This window comes from Xyrauchen texanus, chromosome 25 (genome assembly GCF_025860055.1).
Source record: "Xyrauchen texanus isolate HMW12.3.18 chromosome 25, RBS_HiC_50CHRs, whole genome shotgun sequence".
In the NCBI taxonomy this organism is placed as follows: domain Eukaryota; kingdom Metazoa; phylum Chordata; class Actinopteri; order Cypriniformes; family Catostomidae; genus Xyrauchen; species Xyrauchen texanus.
In genome coordinates this window covers 33,097,911-33,122,809 of record NC_068300.1, presented here as the reverse complement: position 1 = coordinate 33,122,809, position 24,899 = coordinate 33,097,911, and the positions used below count along the sequence as shown (strand labels likewise).

The 24,899-nt window shown below is 42.5% G+C and overlaps 1 protein-coding gene across 3 annotated transcripts in view; it reads left to right on the top strand.

Annotated features, from left to right (window-relative positions):
* The window catches only part of LOC127619189 (rho GTPase-activating protein 39-like), a 122,184-nt gene that overhangs the window by 46,890 nt on the left and 50,395 nt on the right, over positions 1–24,899 (top strand). Inside the window, exon 2 of one of the 3 annotated variants that reach the window (XM_052091986.1) lies at positions 8,997–9,422. The exons of 1 other annotated variant lie outside the window; for it this stretch is intronic. In XM_052091986.1, coding sequence (XP_051947946.1) covers positions 8,997–9,422 — 426 coding nt within the window. Of the gene's footprint in view, positions 1–8,996; positions 9,423–14,087; positions 14,813–24,899 lie in introns of those variants that run through there. One more of the 3 variants, XM_052091987.1, reaches the window with a different exon arrangement.

The following is a 24,899-nucleotide window of genomic DNA, read 5'->3' as shown; positions in this document are numbered from 1 at the left end:
CACTTGAAATTAGACACCGGTGTTAGACATAATTTAGCGCAGGTGTAAGCGCCTTACAGCTTTTCTCTCCCGGACGGCGCTTGACCACGCCCGCTGCCACACAGGGCTTGTAATAAAACATTTGCAGTAAACAGTAGCCTACCAAGAAAGTCATTGGTCACTATCTTCCTCGTCCTGTGCACTGAAACCACTGAAGTCATCTCCTTCGGTGTCGGAGTTGAATAACCTCAGATTTAGTTGTCTTTTTGCACTGAGTCAATTCCTCACGCTGCTGTTTCCAACGTCTTATCATCGACTCATTAAGACCAAGCTCCCATGCAGCAGCTCTATTTCCTTTTCCAACAGCCAGATCAATCGCCTTCAACTTAAAAGCAGCATCATATGCGTTTCTCCATGTCTTTGCCATGGTGAGGGTGACAAAATTACTACCGTAATCAGAATGATGGGAAGTTTGAGCGCGCTCGATTTAATCTAAACAGTAAACAAAAAAAGTTGTTTTGACCTTAACCCGTTCGGCAATTTCATTGGTCTAATGAAAGCTTCACGCCGCCAAAAAACTGAGCACGTCGAATGTTTTTTTTTAAAAAGATTTTTTATAAAATTTGAAAGCGGGAAAAATCCATATATTAGCCGCGTCATTGTATAAGCCGCGAGGTTCAAAGCGTGGGAAAAAAGTTGCGGCTTATAGTCCGGAAATTACGGTAGTCTTTCAATTAACATGAGGTCAAAGCTGTATTTATAATACATATAAAAGAAATAGCAAAATTATGTTTAAAATAGTTTTGGATGGAGTACATCATGTCAGCTGCATTTATTGTGGTGTGTCATAGTCTCCAGAATGCCCCATTGTTCAGCACCACGACTGTGTCAGTGATGTCATCATCAATGGAACCTCTGAGAAACTTTAAATCATTTTCTTAAAGACTAGCACATAATTAAATTATAAAAAAATCAGAAAGGAGAAAAGTCTGCAAAAAATCTTTTTTTTTACTCAACATTTTTCTCTTGTTTTCCAGTAAAACTATCTAAACATCCTTAAAACAAGAAACATTTACTTGTAGGACAATAAGACTTGTTTTCAAGTTTTCTGAGCCATTTAATTACATAAAAGACTGAAACAGTGTAACTTCCCAAGCCTTTCTTTTTTAGGAATTCATAAAGTACAGTCCAATCTCGGTTTCCTGTGTGTTGTGCTTGTAGTTGGCCATCTGTATCAGAAGATAGGTCTCTAAATCGTAATCTTCAGATTCTTTGTTGTAACTCTTTTTGAGAGGAGATTAGAGCAGTGCAGGTCAGGCAAGGTGCCAGGTTCCCTTCCCTACCAGCAGTTTGCGGCTCTCATCCCTGGGCAATGTGCCCAGCCATCCCAGATTGATGGTTCTGGCTCTGAGAGCTCACCCGACTTCATATCCAGGGAAGTGGTTTTACCACACCTTCTGAAAACAGACTGTGGGAAAACGTGCATGTATGTCTGTATGAACGTACCTTCGGATGAATCCTGCAAGATGAGTGATTGATGTTGCAGTTTTATCATATGCATGTGTTCGGTATGTGTGTGTGTTCAGTTTGAACTGGGTTAAGTCACTGGATGTTGAGTGTATCCTGGCTCACACCTGCACACACCTGTTGTTCGGTATGAGACCGAAGTATGTTTGTCAACTGGAGCTATTTTCAGCTGTCCAAAAGAGTCCAAAACAGTCCAAGAGTCATTTGTGCTGTCTTGTCTTCTGTGTAAATTTAACATTGTCACAAGAAAAAGTATATGAACCCTTTGAAATTACCTGCATTTATGAATTACTTTGTCTTTAAAATCTGGTTTGATCTTCATCTAAGTTACAATAATGAACAAACACAATCTGTTTTAACTAATAACACACAAATTAATGTATTGTTCTTGTACCTATTGAATACATCATTCAAACATTCACATTGTATTTGAATGAAACAAAATTGGAGGTACAGGTTAGAGCTACTTTGAGTTTACTATTTACAAGAAGCATTTGCTGACATGACTATGCCTCACAAAAAAGATATCTCAGAAGACCTACAATCAAGAATTTTTGCTTTGCATAAACCTGGAAAGGGTTACAAAGTTATTTTAAAGAGCTTATATATTCAACTGTCCACAGTTAGACAAATTGTCTATAAATGGAGATGATTTAGTACTGTGGCAACTCTCCCTAGAAGTGGTCGTCCGGCCAAGATGACTCAGAATGATCAATGAGGTAAAAAAGAACCTTATAGTGACAGCTAAATCTCTGTTCATGAGTCTACTATACAGAAAAAATTAAACAGGCATGGTATTCATGGCAGGGCACTACAGAGGAAGCCGCTGCTTTCCAACAAAAGCATTGCTGCATGCCTGAAGTTCGCCAAAGACTACCTTGACAATCCACAACGCTACTGGGAAAACATTTTGTGGACTGATGGAACTAAGGTTGAATTGTTTGGGAAGAACATGCAGCACTACATATTCCCAAGTTTATCAAGTAGGGATGCACGATATATCGGCGGCCGATATATTATTGGCCGATAACTGGGAAAATCTAAATATTATTATTGTGCCGATAATTAAATTACCGCAGATATTTTCTCCGATATTTTGTTACAGTTTATTTACTTGCAGCTGAGAATCTCTGATTGCCTGCAGCTTCTTTCCTTCAGGCAGGGACTCGGGCAGCCACAAGCAGCACTGCACGTGCACTCACAAAGTGTGTATCAGTTAGAGCCTGACTGGTGTTGTAAACCAACCTCGTGTCTCTCTGTGAGGATTATATCAACCTTCTTATGTTATTTTGGGGCTGGTTTTAATCGAGATCATCTGATGTAAGTAATGACATACCATGTTCCATATTCTGTTTGTGTTTCATTAAGAAAATGCAACAAAAACATGTTTGTATGTTATTGGGGACAATCATTATCGCTTATTTCATGAAACATAAACAGAATGTGAAAAATAGCATATGGTTACTTACAGCAAAGGATCACAATTAAAACAAGCCTGAACACAATGTAACATGTTGCATAAAACATGAAGCAAGGGAAGGGTAGATAGACGCACGCAGCCGAGTTTGTGTGTGCGGGCAATGGTTTCTGAAAAGCAAACCATGTTGTGTGTTATACTTAAAAGTATTAAAAATAAAGACTCACATGGATTGTTTATTCGGCTCCCGCTTCATCCTTCACAAAGAGAGAAAGAGAAGTATCACATGAGTTGAGACTTTTCTAAAGTTATAAATTGATCGATATTCGATGTGTATGATGGTTTTACATATATACATTAAGATTGTGATCACATTTCACAAGTTCTATAATGAAACTGCCACAGATGTGCGCTTTAATAAGCATGTCCACATTACGCACATACATAACACACACAAACCAGCACTAGCATAAATATTACACCATGCATACAGAGACTAGAGGCTTGTATTGTGTGTGTTTAATTTTCATTACATGCTATTAATCACCTAATTTTGGTTTAATGGATTACTTCTCTTATTATTTGGTCACTAAGCACTTAAGCAGAATTACTGTAAACACTTATAATAATGGGCACCACAATTTATACAAGTGTATTGTAAATAATTTTTCATTCAAATCGGCATACATCTGTAATATAGGTACATTTCTGGTTCATGGTGAACATTAAATAGCAGCAGTTAAACGTTTCCAAACTTTTAAATGAAAACTGTTTTTCAAATGATAAGCTTTTAATTAGCTAGCAGTTCCAAGTATATATATATATATATATATATATATATATATATATATATATATATATATGCAATATCACACGAGCAAGAGTGCAATATGGCTCTACTGTACATCAGCACTGCTGTGATAGGCCAAGGGTCATAGTCATAGCAGTGCTGATTTAGGGCCATATAACACGATTGTGAGTGTGATATTGCGTATATACAACAGTTCAATGAACAAGTACATTTTTTCAAATGAGGAAAAACTAAGTATGGCCACAAAAAACGCATTTGTGTATGGAACTACTTTCTTATGCGACTTATCAGAATCTGCCGTTGCTGGCTCAAACCAAATGATGCATCCAAGCCTCTCAAAAACATCACTTCAGAACTACTACAGTTTGAGCTGTTTCTAACATTGGAGAAACAAGGATGCTTGTGTGTTTGTTCACCTGTTGATGATGCTGTAGTGTGTTAATCGGCTTTCTGAAGATAATGTAATTTTGGTCACAGTGGAAAAATAGCCGTCCATGCGGGGGTATTCCTCTCTATTTCATGGTAGCTGGTGCACAAGAGTAATTTGCTATAGAAACCGCAATCTCTGCAGCCATTTTGTCTTCTCCAATGTGGAAAGTCTGGCAAGAGGTAAGCACCATAAGTTTATGTAATTAATCAGTCTGTTGTGTCTCTCAGCTTTGATGAGCCTTAATGCTGAAGTTGTTAGTTTAAAGTGTTTAAAGCCATTTCCTAGCTTTTGTAGTAATATGAGCAATCACTGAGCTCTGTTGAATATAAACAGTGAGTGACGCTGACTCACTTCACATCACCAACTGGCTCATTTTACAAAAAAATTGACTTTTGCCTACACATGCTGGCTAAAATATGTAATGGCACAATATTAAATGTAAAGTGACAGATAATCAGTAGTTCTTAACACACATGCACTGCTCTTACACTTTAGTTTAGAACGGCACAAACACAAGCGGATTGATACACACAGTGTAGCATCCGAGAGATTGTGTGTGTGACGAACTGGCCATGGTGACTGTGTTAGGATCCATGTGCATGAAGTTTATTAAGAGACATGAGCAAACAATCCACAACAGCAGACAGAGAGACGTAGTCATAAAGCAGGCAGATAAATCCAATAAACCAAATTGACAGTCCAACCAGGCAAACAAAACAATGGGTTATCCAAAAAGCAGTAAATCCAGAAAAAAAGGCAATGGTCATAACATGAATCAATAAACAATAGCAATGGAAAAACGTTTGGCAAGGCAGGGTAAGCTGGCAATACTTCGCACAGAACAATGGAACTGCATGGCTATATCTATATATATCTACACACATAAACAGGAAATGAGCAGTGAAGAAAAGGGTGAAGATCAGTATTCGGGAGATGGCTCCCTTGGTGGTTGGTAGGATGGATAACAACCTCAGATGTTACAGAACCACCCCTCCTCTACGAACAACTCCTGGTGTTCTTCTACTGGGACTTCCCCTTGGTCGTAGTGCTGGATGATTAGGATGAGTTTGGTGGAGCTATTGGGTCAGGGACGGGTCTAGTATGTCCTTGGCTGCTACCCACGATCTCCCCTCTGGTCCGTAGCCAGTCCACAAAGTATTGCATATTGCTCCCTTGTTGCCTTGAGTCCATGATCTCTCTGACCATATACACAGGTGCTCCATCAACCTCCAATGGAGAGGGAGGCTCGGGAATCTTGATTCCAGGGCCCGGAAAACGGGTGGACCGGTTTCAGCAAGGACACATGGAAGGAAGGAGAGATGCGGTAGTTAGCAGGAAGCTCTAATCGGTAAGTAACTGGATTTATTTGATGGATAATTCTGAATGGACACACATACCTTGGACTGAGCTTCCTGCAAGGTAGCTGCAGCTTGAGATCGCTTGTGGATAACCAGACCCTCTGTCAAGGCTGATAGTTGGGGTGTGGGCGCCTCTGCCGGTCAGCCTGAAAGCGTTGCGTTCTGACCACTCGCTGAAGCCGGACATGTGCGCTGTCCCACACCCTCTCACTCCGTCTAAACCAATCGTCCATCGTTGGCACAGTAGATTGTTCTCCTGACCAAGGGAACATCAGAGGTTGGTTGCCCAGCATGTATTTGAAGGGGGTTAGTCCATAGAGGTATGAGTGAGGGAATTCTGTAGGTATTCGGCCCAGGGCAAGAAGTCGCTCAACTTTTCCTGTTCACGGCTACAGTAACTCCGAAAATATCTGCCAATCTCCTGGTTTAAATGTTCCACCTGTCCGTTGGCTTGGGAGTGATAGCCTAAGGTGAGACTTGCATTGATTTCCAGTTGCTTACAAACTGCTGCCAAACTCAGGATATTAACCGTGAACCTCAATCAGACACAATGTCTTCTGGTAATCCATAGTCTCTGAATACTTGGTGAAATAGAGCGTTAGCAGTTTCCATAGCTGTGGGTAAAGCCTTGAAAGGGACAAGTCCACATGATTTTGAGAATCGGTCAATAATTACCAGTATGGAAGTGTACCAGTGGAGTTTGGCATGTCGGTTATTAAATCGATGGACAGGTGGGACCATGGTCTTTGGGGTATTGGCAGTGGTTGGAATAATCCCGTGGGCAGTTCCCTGGGGGTCTTAGATTGTGCACACACTTGACAAGACTTCACATAGTTAGTAAAATCACAAATGGCCACAAGAAGGAGTTATGTACCAGTGTGATTGTTCTTTGGATGCCAAGGTGTCCTGTGCTCAATGAATTGTGGACCCATTGGATAGTTCTCAGACATAGAGCTTGTGGTACAAAGTGCTTGGCTGGGAGGCAGTCAGGTGGTGACGGTTCATGCTGTTGTGCTTGTTGTATTTCTTCCATGATATCCCAACTAATCGGTGCAATGACAGATGGTGGTAGGATTGATCCAGGATGAGGTTGGATGTGGGGTGGATCATGCCTGTGTGAAAGTGCATATGCTTTGCTTCTTGCTGCCAGGGTGGTAAGTGATGGTAAAATTGAACCTTGTGAAGAACAGTGACCGGCACTGATTGTGATCAGTGATAACATGAAACGGGTGGACTGCCCCCTCTAACCAGTGATGCCACTCTTCCAGTGCTGCCTTCATGGAAAGTAATTCCTTGTTCCCTACATCATAGTTTCATTCAGTAGAATTTAACTTTCTGGAAAAAATGCACAAGGGAAAAACTTGCCTGGGGTACTATGATGTTGTGGCAGTACCACTCCAATCCCACAATCAGAAGTGTCTACTTCAACGACGAAAGGAAGATTGGGGTCAGGGTGATTAAGTATAGGAGCTGTCATAAAGCTTGACTTGAGGGAGACAAAGGCTTGGTATGCGGCATCCCTCCATGGCAACGTGTTGGGTTTTCCATTGAGCAATGATGTGAGTGGTGCTGCAATGATTCTGTAGTTTCTGATGAAGCATCGTTAGAAATTGGCAAAACCCAGAAATCACTGTTGTTCTTTGATTGTGGAAGATCGAGGCCATTCGGAACTGCTGTGATTTTAGAGAAATCCAACTACATTTGGTGGCGGATATGAAACTCACATTTCTCTGCCTTGACAAATTGCTGGTGTTCCTGGAGATGTGATAGGACTATCCTGACATGCTGGATATGTTGTTCTTTGTTTTGAGAGTAGATGAGGATGTTGTCAATGTAGGCCACCACACACTGATTCAGTAAGTCTCTGAAAATCTCATTGAAACAAAGGGGGTGTTAGCAAGTCCATATGGCATGACAAGATATTCATAGTGTCCCCTGGTGGTGATGAATGCAGTTTTCCACTCACCTTCTCTGATTCTGATGAGGTTATAAACACTTCTTAGATCGAGTTTAGCATAAATCTTAGCCTCACAGACGTGTTCAAGGGCTGAGGAGATAAGTGGCAGAGGGTAAAAGCATTTCAAGGTGACAGAGTTCAGGCCTCGATAGTTGATACATGGATGTAGACCTCCATCCTTTTTCTCCACAAAGAAAAAACCTACAGCTGCTAAAGAGGTGGAGGGAGATGACCTGGTTCACCACAGAAATAGCAAAAATGTTCTGTTATGTCGACGTTGATGTTTCTCTTTAGAAACATGGGTGTAAACAACTTTCATAGGTTCGGTTGATTCTGTGGATGCTTGTGCCTGTACTGAGACTGTAGACTTAGAAGCGGAGTGAAACTGGGGCCGTGGAGCATTATGAAGCAGATCTTGATAGCATGGTAATGAATTCAGAGTAGAACCCTCACCCTTGCATGTCAGTTCAGTGTTCGTAGGTTGTTCAGCTGGTTTTGATAACCCTTTAAAACCTTGCACTGTTGTGCAAATGCAGCCTGGAGCTGTGAGACTTCAGCTGGATTCATGGTAGGCAAAGTATTCTGTAACGAACTGGCCATGGAGACTGTGTTAAGATCCATGTGCAGGAAGTTTATTAAAAGAGACACAAGCAAACAATCCAAACAACAGCAGGCAGAGACGTAGTCGTAAAGAAAAATAGACAGTCCATATACAGTAGACAGTAAATCCAGAAAGCAGGCAATGGTCATAACATGAATCAATAAACAACGGCAATGTAAAAATGCTCGGTAAGACAGGGTAAACTGGCTATACTTCGCACAGAACAATGGAACTGCATGGCTGTATATACATGTGGTAAACAGGAAATGAGCAGTGAAGAAATGGGTGAAGATCAGTATTCGAGAGAGAGCTCCCTCTGGTGGTTGGTAGGATGGATAAAAACCTCAGATGTTACAGTGTGAGACCATCAGCACTCATGGAACGTTTCTCGTCCAATCAGATTAGAGGACTGGAACTAACTATTGTGTTCCACAGTTTAAAAAAATGAATCTAATTAAGATACTACTATATTTTCATACACTGACCTGAAGTGTAGCAAACCTCTATTTTAGTTTTACATTTGTAAAAAGCTATTTGTTTTACAAGCTGGGTTTGTAATTTTGTTGCACAGCCTTCTCATTGTAAACGAGCTGCAAAGAAAACCAGTTATTTTATATTCTGAAGCATTCACTCAGCCTGATCTCATGAAAATGCTGTCAATGTGGTAAAAGTTTTGCAACAGTTAATGACATTACGTGGTTTATTACATGTACTGCAGCAGTTCAGATGTGAAATGTCCACTGTGTTGTAGAACCTTTAGTGTTAATTTTACCAGGAAACTACTGTGATACAGTATGTACACTGAGCAACGTAACAATAATTTTGCAAAAATATTGGTATAATAACATGATTCTATGTGACTAGCTTGGTATTACTCCAATATTCTGACTACATATGCTATGTCTCCTTTCTCCAGGTCTGACTGGGTGGAGATTGTAGAGCCCCGATCCAGAGAGCGCATGTATGTCAACCTACTGACTGGCGAGTGCGGGTGGGAAAAGCCATCTGGCATCCCTGTCCGACAGTCGGATGGCAAACAGTGGTGGGAGCTTTTTGACAGCAATAACAATCGGTTCTACTACTACAACTGCACGAGCCAACAGACGGTGTGGCACAGACCTCAAGATTGTGACATAGTGCCTCTAGCTCAACTCCAAGCCATGAAGAGGAGTTCAGAGGCCGAGCTAAGGGCTCAAGGAAGGCTCCAGAAGGGACTGGTAGACGGCAAATGGACCCCCGTGCCAGGAATGGTTTCACCCACACCGGAGCTGGAGAGTGGGAGGGAGACTCCATCCTCTATGGGGAAAGGGGACAGCCTGGAGAAAAGGAGCCAGGATAATAGGTAAAGAGAGGATTATGTGTTCATAGAGTATGTGAAGAAAGGAGGACAATGGTGAAAAATGTTCTGTACACTGTATATAACACACACACACAGGCCCTGTTTACACCTGTGTCACTGTATGTTGATATCGCCACACTGAAGAGGTTATGTGAATTTCTTGCATTTTTATACTGTATGTATGTGCTTAAAAGTTTCTGATGGGGTGGTAATTTCCTTTCAAAACTGCACATAACCAACAAGGTTTAAAACTCATGTTTTAGCACAGTGGTTGATTGACAGATGAGTAGGCGGCGCTTTGCTGCTGTTCAAACACATTGGAACGGATGTGTTTACACTACGAGCCCAATGTGGTTTTGCCTCTCGTTATTTTCACATGCAAATTAGCTTTTAATTCACTGCAAATGTTTGCCAGAAGTGGTGAACCTCCAGCAATCCTTTAGCAATATTGGACAATTTGCCGCAAGTTTGGATTAACGTCACCATAGCGAATTTTGCCAGCTACCCAGAAACAAATGAGTTACCTTGGTGTTGACAAATTGGCAACCGTACGAAAGCCATTCCAACAACACAGCTGAGCACGGTTAGCTAACTGTGCTTAGAAATCCGTGCTGAGAATGGTTTGTAATCGTTCCATGCTGAACCGTGCTAAAGTGGAAATGCTACTGGAACTGTTCCTCACCATGCTCAGGACCGTTCAGCCCGATGGTTGAAAATGCAGTGTATGCTTTAAAGGGCACTCAGTAACTTTTGTCTGTCATCTTGGACTTACACTGACACCTAGTGGTATGGATGCTGCATGATTTAAAATCAATAGTTTTCAATTTCAGATATCATTGTAGAAATGTAATATTCACAATCAGCCATGATTACTTTAATCAGTGAGTGAAAGTGTCAAATAACAGGACTGTTACTGAGATTAAGCGAGTATAATTAGGCTGGTTGTGTGATTCTAACATGGCAGCCCCCATGTGCGGACTCTCTCCATGTAGAATAAAACAGCTTTTATAAGGTTACTGAAATGACTGAAGTCAAATTCCTGTCTTTAGGAGTTGACTGAATGCACCTTTAATTAAAAAACAAAAACAAATATGTTTTCTTTTAATTTCAATAATTTGTCTCATTATTGTTCACAAAGTTAAAAAAACCCTTTTCTAACATTTTCGTCAGTAATTTTGTTGATGAGATTAACAAGACTACACGAAGGAAGTGCACTAAAGATGCCATTAAATGCTGCCTTTGTAGGCAGCTCAATATGTTTTGGAACGTAGCACCTCTCTCTCTCGCAGCTTAACTTCAAATCCTTAAAAGCATCAACTTGAGAGGACTGACACATTCTATCTGTTCCCTCGTTGTCTCCCTCTGTGTCTCTATGGCACACCTGTTGGCTGAATGATAAATACGCAGAGGTATGTACCAATGCCATTGTGGTTTGGCTGAGAGCTGGAAAAGTGACTGAGTTCACATGCACTGTATAGAATTTCTCTCTCTCTATCACTTTGTTTCTCTGTCCACCTCTCTCTATCTCTTTCTCTCTCATAAATACTATAACAGTTACAGTAGCTGCTGTGCCTAAATATGGCAGAAAGCAGTTTAAGCCAGTCTTGTGTGTGGGTTAGCAAGGTAGCAATTTATAATTATATACAAATAGAGACTTCTCTGAAATAAAGGATGTCTTATACAGGCTTGTCATTATAAAGAGAGAAAAAAAAAACACTATAGGCACTTTTCCACTACATGTTACGGTTCGACTCGCCTCAACTCTACTCGCTTTACATTTCTGTCCTTGCATTTCCACTGCAGTTTAGTGCCACCTAAACGTGGGTGGGATTATAGGCTGATCGTCATAGTTGTGTCGCCTCTACTGCCGTGAAATCATCTTAAACACAACACAAACTGACCAAAACAATAACACAACCGCTAGCTGTTAGCTACTAGCTCATTGTGCTGCATAAAGCAGTTGTTGCATGTGGATTTTACACAAGTGTAACAGTTAAATTGGTCTGGTTGTTTTAGAAGCAAGCTTCCAGTAGCTCGACTACTAAATAAAGTGAAGCTTTCAAGTAGAGTATAGAGTTAACGTATAGAGTAGCCGTGTGCGGCCAACAGCTGAGACACTTCCTGAGAGACTATTTCATTTCGCTCATCACTAACAAGTGGAACGTCTGCACCTTGTTTATTGACCATGGCGTGGTTTTGCACCAGCCATTTCTTTTTTCACAATTCGAAAGTCGCTTGAACAAATTATACTGTTATCGCTGTTGCTAACTTTAAAACTAGTGGGTTGTCGCATATCGGAAATCCAGTTATGTTGGTAGTGATGATTCTTCCTGACCAATCAGTGATTTGGAGGATTTTGACATCACATTTAGTATCAGCTCGGCTCGCTTGGAACTTGGTACTAAAAAAAGTATCAGGTACCAGGTACTATCCACAGTGAAAAACTCCAAAAAAGCGAGCAGAGTCAAGTTGAGTGGAGTTGTACCGTGCAGCAGAAAAGCCCCATTTGACGCCCACAGACAGTAACAGAAGAGAACAAGAGGATTAATTGAAAATTAAATGATTGTGCACACGCTTTGCATCAGAGCTGAACAGCATTTTACTGTAGTAACACCATGGTTAATTGCATTTAAACTATGGCTTCCACCAAAACACATGGTTACTAAAAATCACTATGGTAAAACCATTCAAACAGGTTAATTTTATCTGGATCAAACCTTTCTCTCAACTCTCTGACCTTCATCGTGACCAAATCTCTGCAAGGAAATTAACCATTATATTTATTTGTATCTATTATTATTAGGGATGTAGCGATATATCGGCCGCCGAAATTTATCAGCCAATTAATGACCATGGGTTGGCACTCCAAAGAACATAACATTTAATTTGTATTCTTTCTCGTTCTCACATTGAGGAAAAACCATCCTTATGTGACAGTTGTGAAAGCGGCATACATATAGATGATGAGGAAAAACCATCCAAAACGCTTTGAAACCATCAAACTTTGACTTCTGAGACATTTGTATGATATCCATTAAGGCTGCACGATTGATTGAGTTTGAAATCACAATGTGGTCTTGCATGATTACAAAAACTTGAAAGGCTGCATTTAAAAATATACTGCAATCAGCTCTTCAGCTAGTACTTCAGTCAGCATTGTGTAAGCAAGTGGCCCCCTCTAGCAGTCTGGGCGGCATTATCCATTATTTCTTACACCACGATAGAACTTAAAAGGCTGTTTTGTTCCTTTGGCAACTTTTTATGTTTAATTAATGTGGTTAACATTTCGGTGAAATTGCCCAACATAATATGTTTGCATAAAATGAATGTGATATTATCTGTTATATACAGTACAAACATGGTGAAATGGTGGAATCGAAAAATGCACATTTACACCATTGTTACACCCTCCCTTGGAGAATGTTCAGTTTTAGAGGCAAGAGAACTAATTCTTTGTCAAATTAGAATGATATCTTACTTTTACTGACAGTACATCTTATCTGTTTTCTGATTTTCTAAAGCTATGACCAGTTGTGCAATCCACCATAACACCAGCTAGCAACTTCACAATACAGAGACTAGCTACACCCAGTGACAATGTCGCTGATGGTGTGAACAAGCCTTTAGGGTTGGCAAGTGGTTGTCTCTTCATCGGAGTGGGAGGGTGGGTGTCAAATGCTTCTGGAGGGGCACAAGGAAAATTTAGGTGCCCCTTGTGTCTATGCAATGTTTTTTTGTCTAACACAATTTGATGATGTCACACTTCATCTTTCTGGGTCACTGCTGATTAGGCCTGAGGTTTTTTTGTGGGTAAAAATAACTTCCGTGTTCTGTTCTCTCTCAACAGTTTTTCATCTCCTAATATTTTCTTCATTTTGGACTCTTGAGACTGACACAGATACACCGTTCAGCTGGTAGAGTGCCAGCTACGAAAAATACAGTGTCTATAAGAGAGAGAGAGAGAGAGAGAGAGAGAGAGAGAGATAGGTGCCTAGCAGACTCTTCTAACAAAATCAGCCTTAAATGGTCACACTGCTTTGTTAACACACACCCGTTAACACCCTGGAATGCGCTTTCTCTGCGGTACTTAAAATGGTGTGTTAATACTTGTTTGCTAATTGTAGCTTCTTGGGTGGGACACACACACGCAGACTCCCACCTCTTTAAATTTCAGATCATTTTGCGATTATTCGCAGATTTTGAAAGTGCTGAAATTTTACATATAATAATGTTCTTGTCAAAATGTCCTATTTAGGAAAGCAAAACAGTATGTAACAATATAATGCTTAATTTACATTTTTGAAACAAAGTCTTCACAGTATAAAGATAGAAATGCACTAAAATAGCACACATTCAAGTAAGATTAAATGTTTCCTGAAGTCTAGATGGGAGTTTGACTAATTGAAAGAGCTGGTCTCCACATATGTTCCATATTCATTGCAATTGGCATTAAACTCAAATGATTTGTGTGAGCACTTCAATGCCAGTGTCGTGTGCCACTTTGAACTCCACATGAAAATCGCTGCAGACAAAAGTGATTCATTCTGCATTTTCTTGATAGTTATACCTGGTACTGTAGTTATTAAATGTCTCAAGTTCCATCTGGGCTTGTTCTGTACATACAAATAGCATTAAGAGGTGCTTTCCCATCACTGTTTTGTGTGTGTTGTGGTGTGTGCATCAGTGTAATGACTCCAGCCAGACACATTTCTAGCAGTTTTAGAGGTTTGACATCTTCCACAGCGCTTTAAAGTTGAATATTCTCAGTAGAATTCAAATGGGCTGTGTACGTTTTGTGGTCTCCACCGAGATATCGAGTGAAGGCTTGTTCAGTCGCGTGATTGTTGTATCTTTGGAGCACGCTGACGAGCATTGTGGTGGTAAATTTGCTTTGGCGGCCTGTAAATTCAAGTCTCAAACTTATGGAAAAAGTATACCAGCAAGATTTGTTGCTATGTTTTATTTCTTTTACGTTGAATTACATTGTTTTGTTTTTTGGCATAAGATTTATTTGGGTAGTGTGAGAGTGTGACACAGAGCCTGAAAGCATGTGTCTCACGCTGAAAGCGTTGGCAGTCATGGTACTGTACGTGTGTCCGGGCACATGCTAGTTCTCAGAGAAGCGAATTTGCAGCTCAAACTTAATTAAAGTAGGACAAGCTTTCCAGGGTGGACATATTTGTGGAGTGTGTGTGTGTGTGTGTGTGTGTTTGTGTGTGTGTGTGTGTGTGTGCAGCTAGAGGACATCCAGTGCAGGCTGCCATCAGGAGCAGTCTAGCCCAGTAACGGTGAGCTGTTTTTGGGTACCGTCATTCCGCACGTCCTTTAGGCAGTGGGGGAATCCTGGCTCTCTACTTGCACATGTGTTACATTCCCTATGGATATCAGAAAGGGTAAGAGGTCTGTGTATGCTCTTTTCGGGAAAGGTCAGGAACTCTTAGACTGTGGTGTGTGCTGCCTACCTATACATTAACTTTTATATGAACTTTTGAGTTCCTAATGAAAGTTTGTACATTCAGTTTAAAAGCTTGAAACATTTTGTTTGTTTACGTGTCAAATGTGACAACATCGTGCATTTTAAAAAGGACTGCTAGTGTTATCCACCCATCCGACTGTATGTGCTGTTATATTAAGCTCTAATATGGGGGTATAGAGGATGAAGCACCAGTGAGATATGCATGTGTGTGTGTTTATCCTTTCTCTAATCATGCATTGGCATTGTGGGGGGCTCTTCCCCCTTGCCTCTAACATATGGGCAATCTCTCTGGATTACGGTCAAAGAGTGTGTGCGTGTGTGTTTGTTTTTTTGTTGATTTGTTTGCCAGAGTTGGACAAAGAGCACTCGTTCTGGCTACAAACACACACTAATTTACAGAATATTGGTTTAGGAATTTTTGTAACTTATTTTCATGTGTTCAACTGTGTATCCAGCTGAGGGTGAGTAGAGTAACTAATTGAATTATGCAGTATTTTTGCTATTTGTTTCATCTGTAATATACCAGTAGATATATGAATCATGCTATAATGGGTTTATATTGTTAAATGTTATATTTGACAGCAACATTTCCATAGTTGACACACTTTTTGTATTTTTAGCTTTTTTTCTTTTCGCTGTTGACATAATTTATTGATGATATGGGGATATTTTGTGAAGTCTGTTGGATTGAGTGTGTTTTATTAGTGTGATCTACAGTGGATACATGTGCTGTGCTCTTGAGAGCATGCTCATACCTGACATTTATACAGCATTCAAACAAGCTTGTATCTCAAAACTTGGGCTGCAACTAACGGTTATTTTGATAATTGATTCAATCTTCGATCATTTCTTTGATTAATCAGATAAGAAAAGAAACATTTTCTTTAGACATAAATGATTTTATGCTGTATACTGTATGTGTATGCTACAAATTTGATGTCCAAAACCAATGTTTATCAAACGGCACAATGTAATCAAAATTGTAGGTTTTGATTACATTGTGCCGTTTGATAAACATTGGTTTTGGACATCAAATTTATGGCTTCACTACGATGTTGCGCTGCTAAGCGCTACGGGGAACAATCTTGCATTGTGAGCAGCTGTGAATTTGTGTGAAACACGTCAATGAACACTGACCTGAATTTATAGCCTCGGCTGGTGAAGATCATTAGATGCACCTGTGGCCAGGCTATAAAATAGAGGCGTCACCAGCGTGTCGACAGATATTTTTCATTCAGAGCATACTATGCTGTGTGTCTCACAACCTGCTAGAAAACTTTCTTCCCTCTTTGTTAGGAGTTAGAAATTGTTAGGCAGTGCGCAGATCTTTCTTTCTCTCTCTGCTCTGAAAGAGTATTTATATTTATATATAAAAAAAAGAAAAAAGAGAGAATGACGGAGAAACAGAGCAAACAATGCGTGTTTCCTTGTCAACGTCTCATGACGGACAAGGACACGCATGAGTTTTGCTTTGTTTGTTTGGGGGAAGAGCACGCGGCTCTCACGTTGGGGCGGGGCGGTTGCGCGCATTGTGACCTTCTTTCGGTCGGGATGCTTCGGCTCGCTCGCTTACTTCCGAGAGCCAGCACCCGCACTTCATTCGTGGGGCTCTCGTATGGATCTGGCTGAGGAGCGAGATACCGGTGCGTCCCTTTCGCTCGCTCTCTCCCCAGATCCGGCTGGTCCTTCTCGTGTTCTTGAAGCGCGCTCCGGCGCCTCTTCAGTTCAGGAGGGGGACCTCGATTCCCTTGGGTCTATAGATTTCGAGTTACCCACATCAGAGCACTCAAAACATGATGCAAAATTAAGGAGTTAATTGATTTGGTGACTCGTGCTGTGCCCAGACTTCAATTAGACTGGCCACGTGACCAAGAAACCCCCAAACGCTCCAAATTAGAGGATAGATTTCTGTCTGATGGCCAAGGGAAGGGAACACCTCATCAGTCCCTTTCCTTCTTTGATGACCTCCACGATGAGCTTGCTCATTCGTGGAGGAACCCTTATACCTCGCACGTTCACGTGCCCTCGACGTCGTTATATTCGACTATCATGGGTGCTGAGGCGTGAGGGTATTCGAGGATGCCGCCGGTCGAAGAGACACTTGCGGGTTATCTCTCGCCGGGTTTGGCATCGTCCTTGAAAAAACCTGCTCTCCCCTCTAAGCCATGCAGGACTACCTCCATGCTAGTGGGGAGGGCTTATCAAGCGGCAGGTCAGGCTGGTGCTGTGCTGCACACCATGGCTGTGTTACAGGCGTACCAGGCTGACCTGCTAAAAGATCTGAGTGCGGGTGAAACTCTCGACGAAGAGGCCTTTTCAGAGCTTCGTCGAGCTACGGATTTGTCTCTCCGCGCGACCAAGCAGTCAGCCCGTGCCATTGGCGGTCTATGTCCGCTTTAGTCAGTACGGAGAGGCATTTATGGCTTAACCTGTCAGGCATCCGAGATAGGGACAGAGTTTTCTTAATCGATGCCCGGTTTAGCCTTCTGGTCTCTTCGGAGATGCCATGAATACGGTTATCTCCAGATTCCAGGAGGCGAAAAGCCATGAGGAAGCCTTTGGGCAGTTTCTTCCTCGCCGCACTCGAGGCGGGGCCGTCGGCCACCCAGTCTCGCCCGCCTCTGCTAGGAGAGAGGCTCAAAAACAGAGCGTGGCGAGTCGTGCTCCCCCTCGTAGGGACTGGGGACAGGCTCAGTCAGCCCTCAGCAGCAGCCCAAGGAGGACCTCAGGGCTGTGATCTCTAAAAGAAAGAAGCCCTGACGTTCTTGTACCCAACTTTGTGAGGGTAGTTCCCTTCGGGACGGGCGTGTATCATCCACTTCGGCCCTCCCGATACCCTCACGAAACCTCTTCACTCCCGCGGCCTTTGGTGTTTCGGGTGATAGAGGCTTCCAACAAAGAGTTGGGTGTACCGTTGCTTCCTGCCTTAGTCCAGGACACGGAACACTCAACACCCCCTCAACCGGAAGTGTTGAAATTAGTACCCATCTCAGAGAACCTGGCAGCGTGGAAACTTCTGCCAGGTATTTCTATGTGGGTTCTAAAGACAGTAGTAAGAGGCTACAGAATTCAATTCGCTCGCCGCCCTCCGCGTTTCAACGGCGTGGTTCCCACTACCGTAAGACCGGAGCAGACATGTCTACTGTGGAAAGAACTGCAAAATCTCTTGGCAAAAGGGGCCATAGAACATGTTCCCCTTCCAGAGAAAGAGTCAGGCTATTACAGCAGATACTTCCTGGTTCCCAAGAAGGGTGGGGGGTTGCGTCCGATTCTAGATCTTCGAGGCTTGAACCGCTCGGTCAGGGTGTTCAAGTTCAAGATGCTAACTGTCAAGTCGTTTGTGTCTCAGATCCAACATCTCGATTGGCTGGTCACGATCGATCTCATGGACGCATATTTCCATATTGGAATTCTGCCACAGCACAGGAAGTTCCTGAGGTTCAGCTTCGGGGACCGAAGCCTTCCAGTATCGGGTTCTTCCATTCGGCCTAGCCCTATCACCCCCCACATTCACGAAATGCATGGATGCAGCACTGGCTCCTTTGCGACTCCAGGGCATCCGCATTCTGAATTATTTTGACGACTGGCTGATACTAGCACAATCTCAAGAACTGGCAGTTCAGCACAGGGATATCATCTTGGCTCATCTAGGTTCTCTGGGTCTGAGACTCAACGTCCAGAAGAGCGTTTTTGCTCCAACCCAGGAAATTACCTATCTAGGGATTATATGGAACTCGTTCACGATGCGGGCACAGTTGTCTCCCGCTCGTGTCAGCTCCATCCAGAACTCCCTGAGCAATCTCAGGCTAGGTCAAAGTTGCACTGTTCATCAGTATCAACGAATACTAGGTCTCATGGCGTCTGCGTCCACGGTGATTCCTTTGGGCCTTCTCCATATGAGACCGTTTCAGCTGTGGCTAAAAGCCAGGGGATTTCATCCAAGGGCCAGTCCCCTAAGGCAAATAAGGGTTACGCCACGGCCTGTTCCCTTTCTATGTGGCTCAGACCCCGGTTCCTTACCTTGGGTACCTCTCTCGGTGCGTCATGTCGTCGCAGGATGCTAACGACAGATGCCTCCCTGACGGGTTGGGGTGCGATCTTAAGTGGTCGTCCAGCCCAAGGGGAATGGGAGGGTCATCAGCTCGATTGGCACATCAACTGCCTCGAGCTGATGGCGGTATTTCTGGCCTTGAAATACTTCCTCCGACATCTGAGAGGCTGCCATGTCCTTGTGCGGGTGGACAACACAGCAGCAGTCTCCTACATAAACCGTCAAGGAGGTCTACGCTCTCGCCACCTGAATTTGCTGGCACGTCGGATTCTCCTTTGGGCCCAGGGCAAGCTCCTGTCATTCAGGGCTATTTACATCCCTGGACGCCTAAATGTGGGAGCAGATTTGCTGTCCAGACAAAACATACCGAGGGGTGAGTGGAAACTCCACCCCGAGGTAGTACAACAAATTTGGGGGAGATTTTACAGAGCAGAAGTGGACCTCTTCGCCTCTCAAGAGACTGCGCAATGTCCCCTCTACTTCTCTCTGAGTCACCCAGCCCCCCTGGGTCTGGACGCGATGGCGGATACATGGCCCAGAATGTGTCTGTATGCTTTTCCCCCAGTGTCTCTGCTCCCGGGAGTCTTAGCCAGAGTTCGCCAGCAAGGGTCTTGCCTCTTACTAATAGTGCCTCACTGGCCGAACAGGATTTGGTTCTCAGAAATTATATCTCTCCTCGACGGCTCGCCTTGGGCGATTCCGGACAGGAGGGACCATCTGTCTCAGGCACAGGGGACGATATTTTATCCCCGGCCCGAATTGTGGAAACTTCATGTTTGGCCCCTGAAGGGTACCAACTGAGGAACACAGGGCTGTCGCCTGAAGTTATCGAGACCATTCTGAGTGCTAGGGCTCCCTCCACCAGAAGAATCTACACCAATAAATGGGGTGTCTTCGAAAGGTGGTGCAGTTTACATGGTGCAGATCCAGTTAACTGCCAAATTGTTTCAGTTCTGGACTTTCTGCAGGAAAAACTGTCAGCAGGCATATGCCCCGCTACTCTCAGGGTTTATGTGGTCACCATTTCGGCTTGCCACGCCTTGATGGATGGGGCGCCTTTGGGGAGGCACCCTCTACTCGCTCGCTTCATTCGTGGAGCCAGGCGACTGAGGCCTCCTGTTTGGACCAGAACTCCCTCATGGGACTTAGCAATAGTCCTGGAGGGTCTGGCCAAAACCCCCTTTGAACCTCTAGAGTCAGCGTCTGATAGACTTCTGACTCTCAAGCTCGTTTTTCTTGTGGCGATTACTTCTCTTAAGAGAATCGGGGATCTACAGGCTCTGTCTGTTTTGCCGGCCTGTATAGAGTTTGCCCCAGGTATGGCCAAAGCTATCCTGCATCCTCATCCTGACTACCTTCCTAAGGTGCCTTTTTCGACACTACACCCTGTCACTCTGGAAGCCTTCTGCTCCCCGCCGTTTTTAACGCCGGAGCAGGAAAGTCTTCACGGACTCTGCCCAGTCCATGCCCTTCAAACTTATGTCCACCGCACTAGCCAGTGGCGTAAGTCAGGGCAATTTTGTCTGCTTTGGGGGCCGCAACAGGGGGGCAGCCGCTACCAAGCAGACTATGTCACATTGGGTGAGGGATGCTATTGCCCTGGCCTATGAGGCGCGTGGTCAAGCTTCGCCAGTAGGTGTCAGGGCTCACTCCACCAGAGGGGTCACCGCCTCTAAAGCCTTGGCTAGAGGGGTCCCTCTGCAGCAGGTTTGTGATGCGGCAGGCTGGTCCTCTCCGCAAACATTCATCGGATTTTATAGTTTGGATGTTCATGCTACTCCGGGCTCTTACGTCCTTGAGTCGACATCCCAAGCTCATGCCTGAACGGGTTTGTGACGCGGCAGGCTGGTCCTCTCCACGCACATTCTTCAGTTTTTTATGGCAGGCTCGTGCCTGAACACGTTCGTGATGCGGCAGGCTGGTCCTTTCCGCACACGTTCATCAATCTTCATGGGTTAGATGTTTCTGCTACTCCGGATTCTTACGTCCTTGAGTCGACATCCCAAACTCATGCCTGAACAAGTTTGTGACGCGGCAGGTTGGTCCTCTCCGCGCACATTCTTCAGTTTTTATGACAGGCTCATGCCTGAACAAGTTTGTGATGCGGCAGGCTGGTCCTCTCCGCACACATTCATCAGATTTTATAGTTTGGATGTTCATGCTACTCCGGGCTCCTATGCCCTTGAGTCGACATCTCAGCTCATGCCTGAACAAGTTTGTGATGCGGCAGGCTGGTCCTCTCCGCTCACATTCATCAGTTTTTATGACAAGTTTGTGTTGCGATAGGGTTCTCTTCGCACACATTCATCGAACTTTATGGGTTAGATGCTTCTCCGGACTCTCATGTCCTTGAGTTGACATCTCAGCTCATGCCTGAACAAGTTTGTGATGCGGCAGGCTGGTCCTCTCCGCACACATTCATCAAAATTGAATGGTTTAGATGTTTATGCTGCTCCGGGCTCTTATGCCCTTGAGTCGACATCTCAAGCTCATGTCTGAGACCTCTCGTGTTTTTGTGAGTACACTGCACAACCGTAGGGGTCCGGACAGCCCCAAGTGCGGCGGCGTGGATATTGCGTTCCCCGTAGCGCTTAGCAGCGCAACATCGTAGTGAAGCCTTTTGTAAAGGGAACGTCTCGGGTTACATGCGTAACCCTTGTTCCCTGAAAAAGGCGGAACGAGATGTTGCGCTGCTTTGCCGCACTGGGACGTCCCAGGACTGCTCTTCAGAAAAAGGTATCTGTCGACACGCTGGTGACGCCTCTATTTTATAGCCTGGCCACAGGTGCTTCTAATGATCTTCACCAGCCGAGGCTATAAATTCAGGTCAATGTTCATTGACGTGTTTCACACAAATTCACAGCTTCTCACAATGCAAGATTGTTCCCCGTAGCGCTTAGCAGCGCAACATCTCGTTCCGCCATTTTCAGGGAACAAGGGTTACACATGTAACCCGAGACGTTTTACCGTGTACAGTGGCAAGTCTTAAAATCTTGTTTGATCTTCATATAAGCTACAATAATGAACAAACACAATCTGTTTTAACTAGTAACACACAGATTTTTGTATTGTTCTTGTTCATATTGATCACATCATTCAAACATTCACATTGTAGGTTGGAAAAAGTATGTGAACCCCTAGGCTAATGATATAAAAAAAGCTAATAGAGTTGTCAAATTTGGTATCCAATTAATAAAAAGAAGATTGGTGGTGTGGGTTAGAGCTACTTTGACTAATAAAAAGCACTCAAACATTTTGAGTTTGCGATTCACAAGAAGCATCTACTGACGTGGGCCATGCCTTGCAAAACAGAGATTTCAGAAGACATACGATCAAGAATTGTTGCTTTTGAATAAAGTTGGAAAGGGTTACAAAGTTATTTTAAAGAGCTTATATATTCATCTGTCCACAGTTAGACAAATTGTCTATAAATAGAGATGATTTAGTACTGTGGCTACTCTCTCTAGAAGTGGCCGTCCAGCCAAGATGACTAAATAGGTACACCGCAGAATGCTCAGTGTGGTAAGAAACACCCCTACAGTGAGAGCTTAAGACTTGAAGGAATCATTGGAAATGGTTAACATCTCTGTTCATGAGTCTACTATAGGGGAAACATTAAATAGGCATAGTATCCATGGCAGGACACCACGAAAAAGCAACATCCACAGCACTGTGAATGTTTCATGGGGTGTGTTCTATATAGACATGAAAGAGTATAATTAAGAGTATTAATGTGTGTCTAAAGACAAGAAACATTTGACCTATTTACCCTTTCTCTTTTAATACCCTTTCTGTTCGTTACAGTCAGTTGATCATTAACCACAAAACAACATTTCATTCTAATCAGGCATTGCAGAGATGTCATAATGCCATTAGATTCTCTCTCATTAACATGCACTCATTTAAAGATGCTTTTTATAGAAATGCAGTATTCCTTAAAGAGACAGTACCGTTTTTAGCACATGTTCAACAAGTCAATGTAAATACCTGTAAATACTACAAATTATGAAATGAAACAATAAAATTTGACAAACTTTAACATATGCAATACATGATTATATTTATTGATTCAATATATTCATTTGTTTATTTTTAAAAAAGCTCAAATGTGACCAAATTATGAAAAAGTAATAAAATATCATTAGTACAAATTAATATTTTATATTGTACCTAGTTAGAAGGTCCCCTGTATAATTCTCAGAATTATCTGGGAGAGAATTTATTTCATATCTAAGCAAAAGGGACATTATAACTGAAATATTCCCAAATGAATTGATATAGAATCGAAACTGGAATCTAATCGAATTGAGAGCTTGTGAATCTGAATCGAATCAAGAAACCTGTATTGATACCCAGCCCTACTGGTGACTTTGATGAAGATCACATTTTATGTCCAATTAATAAAGAAAACCAGCTAATTCCAAAGGCATCACATACTTTTCTTGCCATTGTAATTTTTTATTCCTGTAAAGTGACCTCACTGACAGAGTTTTTCAGTGCAAGCCACACATATCTTACTAATCTATAATGAAATTTGTTCTTATTTTGATCATTGTTGATTATTAGCAATTAGTTGTTGCAGAACTTCTTAAAACCTTGCAAGATTATCAAAAATTCTGTCTGGCTGGAAACGCAGCAGTCATGCGTTTGTTTATGTAACATGTGTTAAGTGTTAAGAGATTAGTCTGACAAAATTGGGTCCCGTGACTCATCCTTTCACCAAAGTCAGAGAATTGTAGTTTTCAAACTGCACCATAAAAAGTGTTCACCTACAATTTACAACTTTATGTATTCAGGTTGATTCAGTCATAGTAAATCATCTTTTTGACTTTAATAAAACCAGCTCATTTAGATGTTACACATTTGTACGATACACAACACATACACGTGATATTTATTTATTTTTTTTTTCAATGTAAACTATAAAAAATACCAAAAATTGTCAGATAACCTAAAAACTGTGCTTCATGTGGTAACATCTGAATTATCTGGTTTAATTCAAGTCAACCTGAATACCTTAGGTTAATACAATTTTAAGGGATATATATGGTAAAAAGAATAGCACCTTAAGGTAACAATTGCAGATCCTCTCTTTCTTTCTCTTAGTCCTTTTCTATCACTGTCCTCCTCATCTATTTTCCTCACTCTCCCTCCTTCCCTCTTTTTTCTCTTTACTTACTGGGAGATTTCTCTTGTAAAGAGTATTGGGGAAGGCAACAGTAATCCATTTTATACATTGCATTTCATTATGTCCTCCTGTAAATGGCAGAAATCCTTTCAGATTAGAAATTAGAACAAAGAAGGGGTTTAAGCACTCATACTACTTTAGCACCCACATCACGGCAGAGAAAGACATGGACACAAGGGTACGAAGACAAGAGGATCTCAGTGGATTAGGAGAAGAAAACAAGAACCAGGCTGTCCTGAAGACAGTAGACCTGTTCTTAAAGCCGAAGAGTGTAATTTCTGCTCTAGCTTCACCGAACAGAATTGCACAAATAATCACTGTTTTCAAACACATCCCAGAAAACTGTCCTTGTCTTTCATTGGTTGTACAAATAGTCAGTCTCGTCCCAAACTCACACCATTGGTCAAGCCAGTGTTGCTTTGATAGGCTGGATGGGCCGCTCAATTTTTTTGATAGCGCAGTATCACACTATCATAAAATTATTCTTTTAATGCTGGATTAAAGTGTTTTGTGATGGTTCTATGTTGAAAAGGATGTCATGATGACGAGACGGGGGAGGGGGGGTTGATTTCAATAAATATATTGCAAGTGGTAATGTTTGAAGAATAGCTTGGCATCTGATTTAATATACAGGTCATCTTCTGTCAGACCACCTCTTTTCTCTTTTGCATGTTGTTGTTGTTGCTGCTGCCTTTTTCATCTATGCGTGCAGTTTTGTGTCTCTATATCTGGATTTATCTTCCCATGCACGAGTGCCTTAATCTC